This window comes from Nicotiana tabacum, chromosome 10 (assembly GCF_000715075.1).
Source record: "Nicotiana tabacum cultivar K326 chromosome 10, ASM71507v2, whole genome shotgun sequence".
NCBI lineage: Eukaryota > Viridiplantae > Streptophyta > Magnoliopsida > Solanales > Solanaceae > Nicotiana > Nicotiana tabacum.
Window position 1 is genome coordinate 1,575,401 of NC_134089.1, and position 11,183 is coordinate 1,586,583.

The following is an 11,183-nucleotide window of genomic DNA, read 5'->3' on the forward strand; positions in this document are numbered from 1 at the left end:
CATAGACCACAACAAAAAGTAACTACTAAGCATTTATATACATGAGTTTTACCAAAAAGTAAGTCGGAATACCTCGATTTAAAATTTTTTAGAATGTAAAAATTTGATGATTTGGGGGCTAAAACGAGCAATATACGAGATCCACTACACGATAATGCTTTGGATCAGAGTGTAAACTTACTACAAGGAGAAGATACACTCTTCTTAGGACAAGTGGGCTCCAATGAAGTTTTTTCGCTTAAAAATAGGGTGAGGGGGGACCGCTAGTTTGGGGGTTTTGGGGAAGCTGCTCGTTTTTGGTCGGGAATGGAGATGATCCGCTTTTTTAAAGTTGGTATAGCACATATATAGGAGACGCTATATATGTGCTATTATAGAATCTCCTATATATGCGCTATACCTCCCGCCAATTTTGAGTTCAAATATAGCGCGATTATTCACGACGCTATATATAAAATGGTAGTCAATTTTTTTTGTCACCTATTTTTGTGGTTTAAATCCAAAATAACCAAAATTTGGTTTTCGGGGCCTTATTTGTCCACTTTATAGTACTTTTCAGTTGTCACTCCATTTGTCCATTTCCAAGTGTACCTTTTAGCAATCACTCAATTCACCATACTCCCATCTTTTCATGGCTGAGCAAGAAAGCAGCACCACCGCAGCTCCACCGTGTGAGTTTCAAACCCGGCCGGCGGGTAACACCGAGCACAGCTGGTGCAAGGCGGTTCCCAGTGGCACAGGGATAACAGTTTTAGCTCTCCTCTTATCAAAATCACCTGACACTTCACTTCTCCAAAATGCCCTCCACAAACTCCAAAATTCCAATCCTATCCTCAAATCTAAGCTCCACTACGAACCCACAACTAACTCCTACTCTTACATCATTCCCTCCACTTCTCACCTTCAAATCCAGCCGTTTGATCTCTCATCGACGGCTCAGATTCTTCAACAGCTCCAAAACCCTAATCACACCTCAATCTCCGATTTTCACCTAATCCTCGAGCACGAAATCAACAAAAACTCCTGGGTAAATACCGCCACGTCGTCTGAAATCTCCGACACTAATGTCTTTTTCGCGAGCATCTATAGATTAAGCGATGAGAAATGGGCAGTTACTTTACGGATTCACACGTCAATGTGTGACAGGGCGGCGGCATTGGCGTTGCTGAGGAAATTGCTGGAGCTGATGAGTAGTGAGAAGATACAAGGAATGAATGAAAATGAAGGAGGAGGGGTAGAATTGGAATTAGGGGAAAAGATGGAGGTTGGTTTGGGAATAGAGGAGTATATTCCTACTGGAAAAGCTAATAAACCATTTTGGGCACGTGGGATAGATATGGTTGGGTATGGTTTGAATGCACTGAGATTTGCTAATTTGAAGTTCATAGATAGTGAATCAACAAGAGGATCACAAGTTGTGAAATTGCAGTTAAATAAAGAAGATACTGATCGTATTCTTGATGTAAGTTTCTATCACATTCTCATAATTTTCTTTTTTTTTTCTTTTCTTTTTAGTTTCGTTAATTTAATAGACTGATAATAATATTTCATCAAGAAGATAATACAATAATTGGGAAAATTATTCATATTAGGCAGCCTGGTAATCTAGCGTTCATGTAGGGTTAGGTAAAGGGTACACCAAGAGAAGTGTGATATAAGCCGTCTTCCCTTATGCTGATTTTGTCATTGCTCCAAGACGTTAACTATAGTTCACACAAAAATAATTTTGTCATTGCTCCAAGACTCCCCTTGAAATCTATTCATATTCGGTATTTATACTAAACTAATTGATTCGTGACATTTGTTTTTTCATGCATTTTTATAGCTTAATCATAGTTAATTACTTTATATTCTTACCTTAATCTATCAATTGATGAAATGTAATTTAATGTAAATATTAAATTCATGTAAACTTTTTTTTTTTCAATTTACATAAAATTATGTGATCCTAACTTTAGTTTTTTTTTCATAAATATTAGCACTCGTTGATCGGTCACCATACAAGATATATGTATTTCATACGGACATCATGGTTAAGTGATAGATATTCATCCTAATTTTTACTAACTGTTAACGTTAAATTATTTGATTTGGTGTAAATAATCGATGCGGTAAGCATTTACCTAGCTTAACTTGCATATGTCGCGACTTCTATTATATTTCTTTACAACAACAACAACAACATACCCAGTATTTTCCCACACCGTGGGGTTTGGGGAGGGTAGTGTGTACGCAGACCTTACCCCTACCTTTTACTATATTTCTTTCTTACAAGAAAATATTGTACTAATTGTTTTTATTGTCTTGAAAATGTAACAATTAAGATCTTCTAATGTCACTTTTAAATACCTTAGGTAGGTAACCTCTTGGTTTCATTTTCTAAATAGTTAGGCAAAGGTAAACTCAATATAAACCTCTTATGGTCCCATTATCTTGTTACGTTGGTTGGAAATTTGTGGCCGTTGTTGAGTTCAGAGTACTATTCTCTTCACGTGATGTACAACTTTACACATGCATGTACTATATGTCGAAAAATAAATATGCAGATCACATGTGAAACAGTGAATATGTCAATAAAACATATGTAGAATATAAGGGTTTAGTTGGCTTTAGTTTGACAAAGCCTTGAATTCTGGCCATAGATTCAATGTGTTAATTCAAATAATTCAGTTAGGCCCATGGGGTTTAAACCATTGCTCAATTGAGATCATAGATTGATGAATGCTTTAGCTTTTATATACTAACGATGTAAAAGCTATTTACACTGATCAGATTATTTAAAAGTTAGTTGCATGTAGGAGGACTCACTGGAATAGTTCTGGCTAATTCTGGGCTAAACATTAGTCTACATGATACTTATTATATGGTTGCACATTTTCATTATGTACTTTCTACGAGAGCCGTTTTTGCTTTATTTGCAGGATTTCACTATTGGGTAGGTAAAATCATTGGCCGGACATACCCTGAAACTTTAGGTCAAATTCATTTTTGGATCACTTTTTTCGGGGCTAATATGACCTTCTTAGGGCATATTAGGGCTTTCGGGTATGTCACGTCGCATTCCAGATTATCCAGATGCTTACGCTGGATTATAAGTTAGATATATGTAATTGTCTATGGCAAGTGTGACTTCATAACCTAGAAGAAATTACTACCTCCGGTCTACTTTAATTGATTTTTTGGCATTTTTTTGTGATCCACAATATTTGATATTTTCGCATATCAAGAAGGAATTAACTTCTTTTTTCCAAAGTAGTCCTTGGAGTAAAGGGTCTCGGAGTATCTATTATATTTCCAATGAATAAATTAAAGAGATAGTAAAGGTTAATTAGGTCAATTTCATTGTTAATTAATGTTAATAGGTGGATTCTTTAATATGTGTGAAAACAGTCAAATATGTGTGAAAAATCAATTGAATTTAGTCTTAAAAGGAATAGAGTTTAAGTTCTATGCACTAATATTGTAAAAGATGTTTACACTATTTGGTTATTTATTGGTAATTACATGTAAATCTAGTCTTAAAAAACATTAATTGGTAATCAAAATGGTAATCAACCTAGTATCATAGGTTAAAATTCATTGATGATGTAAAAAGATCTTAACATTGTTAGTGTATATAACTTAAATCCAAAGGAATATTAGGAGATACTAACAGGGTTTAAATTTTGGCAGGGGTGCAAAACAAGAGACATAAAACTCTGTGGGCTGTTGGCTGCTGCTGGATTAATGGCAGCTCATTCCTCAAAAGGCCTACCTGAGGATCAATGGGAGAAGTATGCAGTTGTAACACTAATTAACTGCCGCTCAATTCTCGATCCAGTACTTAGACCTGATTTTCCAGGTTTGTTAATGCATTCAACTTCCATAAACTGTTTACCTTTTCTTCTCCATAGTTTCAATTATAAAGTGATTATTTTTGCAAGTATTTAGTTACTTTCTCTGCCCCAAGAATTTGCCTTATTTCACTCTTGAAGGTCAAAAATGAATATTGGCCACTGACGGACTCAAGTAGTTCTTATGCTCCCGCTTGAGGACCAACGACCTCATCCGTCATGATTGTAACCACTTCTTGGCTGCAGACTATTGTTCTTGGCACCCATCTGGCCCTAGTTATAAGTCACGTCTGGTACCCCCTGTGACGTCCTACAAGTAAGTCACGGCTAGCACCCCTCCGTGGTCCAGGTCATTACTTCTGGCATCCTACCAATTGATCACGGCTAGCACCCCTCCCGAGGTCCAGGCCATCACTCCTGGCACCCTCCTCAAGCGTTGGTAATCTGCTCTGCTATATAGACTAAATAGAAGAGCTCGACCTCAACGACTAGCCTATTGGGAGCCCATCAATCTATAACTCTGACCTACATTCTTTGCAATCATTCCGGGGCTGAATTGGTCCAGGACTAATTTCTTTCAATTACATGCCAAAGTTGCTAACGTGACTTAACTAGTTAATTAATTGCACATCATCTATGTACTTAGGAAAAGCTCAAGCCAGGGGCGGAGCTAGAAGCCTAAGTACGGGTTCGACCGAACCCAATAGCTTTTGCTCAAATAGTATATTTGTATTAAGAAATTCTTTAAATATGTATAAAAAATTAAATTTAGAACCCAGTTATTAGAACTTGATCGTAATTCTGAAATCCAGAATCCATAAAGTTGAAATCCTGGATCCGCCTCTGGCTCAAGCTATCCCTAGTCTGTTTGAAACGTCCTATTTGCCCTTTAATTTGGTGCTTGGGCAAGTACACCATACTCCAATACCTTGTGATTGCTCTTATATTTGGTAAAACTTCACCACTCTTGAATTTCTTTTTCATTTCTATTCTTGTACCCTAAAGATGTTTACTGCAGAGAGTATAAAATGATGACCTAAGCCATGCAGGCTTTTATCATTCTGCTATCCTCAACACACATGACGTTAAGGGAGGTGAAGATATATGGGAGCTGGCAACGAGAAGTTACACATCTTTTATCAATGCCAAGAACAACAACAAGCATTTTTCAGACATGGGAGACCTGAATTTCCTCATGTGCAAGGCCATTGATAATCCTGGCTTAACGCCCGCCTCTTCACTAAGGACTTCTCTGATCTCTGTGTTTGAAGACCCCGTGATCGATACCTCCAGCACAGTGCATCAAGAAATCGGATTAGAAGACTTCATCGGCTGTGCTTCCGTGCATGGGGTAGGCCCTTCTATTGCCATATTCGACACGATTAGGAATGGACAGTTGGATTGTGCATGTGTTTATCCCTTCCCTTTGCATACTAGGGAACAAATACAGGAACTCATTGGTGAAATGAAAAGAATCCTTGTTGACTGGTAGCAAATTACAGGGATATTATTGATGACTGAACAAAAGTATTATGTTTCCCACTCATGTTTAATGAAATGCAATAAATTCCCTGAATAACAGTTTGATTTTGACATCAAGTTTCAAGTTCTTGTTCTTTTTTTGCTTATTGCAAAATGCTGAGTTTTTCATTTCCAAGTAGGAAATCCATAGGCCAAAGGATGACTCGTTAACAGAAAATTGGCTAGCTTGGTCATTTTCTTAGTCTTGGATCACTAATTTGATCCATTAAAATTCATAAGAGTTCAAATGATTAAAGAATTCAAGCAGTATGTTTCTAGCATTCCTACTATAATTAACACCCTTTCCTCCAATAAAAAAAATGAAATTATCAACCTTTAACAGTGTTTGGGGGGGGGGGGGGAGGGGTGTGGAGTTTAGGAAGAAGCTAACCGCCAAGCACATTTTGAAACTTCTCTTCAAGTTTCGTTCCGTAACACTAACCTGCCTTGTGTGCTTAGTTCCCTGATTTGTGGTGGTACGGATAGAATCCGTCTACCTTTAATCAAAGGTTCGGGTTCAAGTTTTGTAAATGGAAGAAATCCAGGTAGAAAGCGTTTTTCCCCAATAATGAGCCTTACACAGCACAAATATAGATTAATCGCGGACTTAAAGGAAGAAATCCAGGTAGAAAGCGTTTCCCCCCAATAATGAGCCTTACGTAGCACAAATACAGATTAATCACGGACTTAAAGCGGAGTATTAGACACCGAGTAAGAAACAATAAAAACATTCCCTAGATTCTAGTGGATGGGTAGATCGATATAGAAGTTACATTCTGTAGAACATTCTTTTTTTTGGGTGAGATATTAGTATATTCACTATTATCTTTTAAAAAATATATAGGATAAAGTTAAAAAAAACATTCCATGAGTCATTCATGTCTAGTTCCTTTCAATACACTACCTAACAAGTGAAATACTGCTGAGTCAAAGAACCATCGGCATATGGAATATTCAATCACTAAACTTACTCTTCTTCCAACTAACATGTAGCCAACTACTTTGTTTTCGGCTAATTTTGTCTAACACAGTGTTTAGTCTTTAATATTTGACCAAATCAAATATAAAAATATATAACATACATGCACCTCTTGATGATAATCAAACTAACAATTATCCCTTTTGAATATTTTTAAACCCTTTTGACTAGCTATATAATTATGCCTACTACATACTTTGGTAAAAACTTGTGAATTGACAAGAAAAAAAGGTGAAGATAAAAATTAAAATGATACAGATGAACATCCTTAAACTGGCCTTAATCTAAATTGAAAGGGTAAAAAGTAAATGACAAAGGATATTTCTTAATTCAATTCTTGTCACTACAAATTTACAATTTACAATTTAACTAGTTGACACTAATTTAAAGAGAAAACAAAATGATAAGATTACTTCTCAACTCCTTTCTCCTCTCCAAGTCTACCTCATGGGGAAAGCAAAAGGAAGCTTACCTAGGATATTGAGATTGTCTTAATTTACACTAGCTCTTAATTGGTAAACAAAAATTAAGACTTAAAATGTAATTACCTCCTCAAGGTATGAAATCCTTGAATCTATTTCTCCATATGCTATTCTTACACTAGAAAAGTAGCCGATCCCGACTTGTTTAGAACTGAAACGTTGTAATTGTTTTTGTATCCTCACTCTACTAGAAAAGTGATACAAACATAACAATATACATCGTAGTCGTAATTACTAACATAATCCTTCTAGATCAAGGTCAGACATGATAAATATCGTGCGACTTTAATTTATAGAAATTCCTCTACTAAGTCACCAAAATCAAACTTCCCATTGCAACATTCCACAGCATTGACCACTTCTTGAAATGCAGTAACACTGCATGGCACCACAAGTCCATTTGTTTGTTGAAAACCAAACTCATTATATGTCTTCTCCAACAAAATCTTGAACAATGGATGAGAAAGATAGCCCGTTGGCACCGCGAATCGTTCTCTTTCTTCCCCTACATACACAACAAAAGTTCCTTGTTTTTTTAAGGACTTAGCACTTGTAGGAGTAGACACTTGATCTTGATCATCTTGATCTTTTACAAGCAAGTTTTCAAGTTGCTCATGTTGTGATTGCTTAGCTTTCTTGGCTAGTTTCTTCATTGAACCAAACTTTTTGCCTAGCATTTTGTAGAAAGATTTTGGATTGTATGTAAGTAGAAGAATAGAAGGAATTAAGAGGAAGATGCAAAGAAAGAGAGAGAGAGACAAGTTTCTTGTTTATTGCATTTGAGAAAGAGTGGGTGGCAATGGTTTTTGTAGTGTGGAATATGAGGGGACGAATTTCTCAAAGAGGGCCAGCCTTTGACTTTAAAAATTGGAAAGAGGGTATGATTGTAGTGGTTTATTTGTCCTTAATCAAATGTTGTCTTATGCACTTTTGACTTAACAGCAGTTATAATTAATAGCATCATTTAGTGCATATCAAATTTGGCCTATATAAACCACGGAAACCTAGAGTTATTATAGAGGTAGCGCTAGCCAGCGGTAGAAGCATGATTTTTATCGAGAGAGTTCAAAAAATAAAAAAAGTAAATACATGAAAAAGTCAGGGTCATTACAATATCATATATATATATATATATATATATATATATATATATATATATATGAAAAAAATATGAAAATTTCGGCGAATGGGATTCGGTTAAATCCCTTCCGCCCACCTAGCTTTACATGTGGTAGTAGCATGTGTTTACACCATATCTACTAATTAACTTAAGGAGTTACGAATTAATGAAAGTGAAATTATATATCTCGTAATCATGATTAAGTGATAAAAGTCACACATGTATAGCATTCGGATGCTACTGCCTGAGCTATTTGAGATTCCACTAGGAAAATTATTTCAAAATAAAAACAATTAGTTTCGTTAATTAGGTAAATGGATGGTAGAATCTAGAGTTGGTTCTATCAAATTATTTACAAACATTTAAAGAGAAAAAAAGATCACTTTCTTTAAATAGAATTGTAACAGCATGCTATATTTTAGCCATTAATCAATTACTTAAAATGGAATAGTGGATTAGTTACAACCAATAGATTCCTTTCTAACCAACAAAAAGAATTTTAACCATTACATAATTGAATCAAGAATCAAGTTTTAGTTAAAAACATAACTTAATAAACTCCTCCTTATCAATCCAAAGAATAAAAAAAATTAAGGAATTATAGGTGCTTCAACTAGAAAAATTGACTTATCACCAACCCTTCAATATATTGGACGGCTGAAAATGGTGGGTACCCATGAAAGCAAAAAGTAAGGGATTTTAAAGTATATATTATAATAAAAAACTTCCAATATTTATCACTTTAGGTGATTAAAAATTAGTCAAACTACCAATTTTTCTTTGCAAAAAAAGAAAAGAAAAAAAAGAATGAAAAGTTGAAGAGTGGATACCCATAACATTTTGGAGAAGAAGAAGAAACAAAGAGAATTGGGCAAATAAGTAAACAAGGACGGCACTACTTGCCAAATGTAAAATAAATGGTTGAAATTATGAGAATATTTCCATCCACAACACGACATAACCTTCTACATGAACTAATCTTTTGCCCAACTAATTCGAAATCTCATATTCGAAATTTATCGACCCAACTAATTCAATTTTGCACCGTATATAGCATGTTCCCGTCGACCACAACGATTGAAACGACGCGAAAAATTTATACCCGTGAAGTGAAGGGCCGGCGGGGGCATTTGGGAAAGTCAGACCTATCGAGGATTTCCATTCAAGCGACGATACATAATAAGAACAAAACAAAGAGAGAGGTGGGAGGGGGAGTCTACTTAAAAAATTTCTGGTCTCAGACTCAAACTGAAACCTCAAGTTAAGAATTGAAGGATCTCATCTAAAATCCTACCACATCCCTTAGGATACCAAACTACTAAAAGAATAGAAATTAACGACTAATATTCTTTAACTGAATAGAAAAATCAGTTCCTACTTAGTAATGGATTAACGATAGATTATCAAAAACTCATTTTAGCTACAAGCGATTTAACGACAAATACGCGATGAATCTCGTAGTTAATTCCAATTTGTTTCAATAGAGCTATGCGATTGGAAATAGAGACAATCGAAATTAGGACTATTCTCCTTTAGTATTTATAGACAAGAGTGGGTTGCTCTAGTGGTAAGTACCTTCTATTTCCAACCAAGAGGTTGTGAGTTCGAGTCACCCCAAGAGCAAGGTGGGAGTTCTTGGAGGGAGGGAGCAGAGGGTCTATCGGAAACACACTACCCTCCCCAGACTCCACTAGTGGAATTATACTGAATTGTTGTTGTTGTTCTCCTTTAGTATTTATGTACTGACAGTACTAAAATGTGTACCTTATTCAAGGGAGAAAAGAGGGTCAGAAAATTAAAGCTTTATTAGAAGCATCCATAAGGCGTGTCTTCTTCATAAAGTTCAAACTGTAGAAGAATACCTTGTAATATAATATGAGTAGCATTTATTTTGGTCTTCCTTTTTTTCTTTTAAGGATATTGAAGAAAGGGACATCATTCCTATTTTTTTTAATTTTTTTCTTATATATTGGAAAATAATTATAAACAAATAAGAGCAATGGCTTTTAGAATATCTAAAGAAAATAGTACAATTGGAAGTACTTTTGCTTCGAGTAACATCTAATTAAAAACTCATTATGCAAAGAAACATTTACAAACATTCATTTTTGTATTAACAAATTAGCTATTGCAATTTTTAATTCCTTGTAGTATTATACATTAAAGTAAACAAGGCTCAACGTACACTATTGAAAAAAGTTTGTACTTACTAGATTAATTACTCCTATAATTTAAGTACATTAGATCTTATTTTAAGAAAAAAAAAGTTCTAATTTGATTTGCAGCTTGTTTGGAGGGTTGTTACATATCATTTCTTAATGTATCATACCGTATTTTATTGTATTGTATTATTTTAATATATATAATATTTGGATAGATTATATCGGTTTTCGTCGTTTCATAATGTTATACATAGTGGTGGCAAATGGGCGGGTTGAATTGGATTTGGGCGGGTTAAAAATGGGTTGAGCAAAAATAGATTGGGTCTCAACCCGTCCATATTTCATGCGGGTCAAATTTGAGTATCAAATGGGTAGGTTGAATATGGGTTAACCCATATTATATAAGTGTAATGTTTCAAGTGCAATTTATAATTTTGCTTTTGCTTAGATTATTTAGTGACATAAGCTTAACTGGAATAATATATACTCTTCTTCAATAAATTTGAGTACTTTCTTTTCATATTGTAGAAAGAGTACTTTCTATGGGTTGAATATGGGTAGAAACCCAAATTTTATCCAACTTAAATATCACTCATCCAACCCACTAAAATATGGTTGGATAGGGCGGGTTGACAAAATATGACCTCATTTTTCCAGCACTAGTTATACACCATCAATTTAAAGATAATCGTTGATCACGCCCAATTATGTCTTATAAATAGGACTAAGCGGTCGCTGCAAAAATAATCTGGTTCAAGAGTCTGGATTCGAATCACATAGGGAACTAACCTATTTGCTACAACTTTTCAGTATTACTAATGATAAGCTCAGACAACTTTCAGAGTTCAAGATTTGATTTGCGAATTAACAAAAACTACTTAACTAAGAAAAAATGACAATAAAACTATCAACTAACAAGAATGAGGTTGAACCAAGGATAAAAAGATCTAGGGTTTATGATTTTCTTAATTGCCGGATTAATTCCTAACACGTTAGCTATAATCTCGCCACAACACTCTCTAAAGATGATGAGTTATTGTTTATCGCAATTATCTCTCGATCAATTACGATAATTTACTAGAAGTA

General features: G+C 34.9%; 2 protein-coding genes across 2 annotated transcripts; one reads left to right on the forward strand and one right to left on the reverse strand.

The window, feature by feature from the left end:
* The first annotated feature begins 518 nt into the window (after nt 1–518).
* Nucleotides 519–5,432, forward strand: LOC107773869 (uncharacterized). The gene is made up of 3 exons (XM_016593294.2): nt 519–1,462; nt 3,673–3,841; nt 4,883–5,432. The coding sequence occupies exons 1-3, from the start codon at nt 632–634 to the stop codon at nt 5,323–5,325; spliced, it is 1,443 nt and encodes a 480-aa protein (XP_016448780.1). The 5' UTR covers nt 519–631; the 3' UTR covers nt 5,326–5,432.
* Nucleotides 5,433–7,105: 1,673 nt separating this feature from the next.
* LOC107773586 (auxin-responsive protein SAUR19) lies at nt 7,106–7,492 on the reverse strand. The gene has a single exon (XM_016592985.2). It carries the CDS (start codon nt 7,490–7,492, stop codon nt 7,106–7,108), a length of 387 nt encoding a protein of 128 aa, XP_016448471.1.
* Between the last annotated feature and the right edge of the window lie 3,691 nt (nt 7,493–11,183).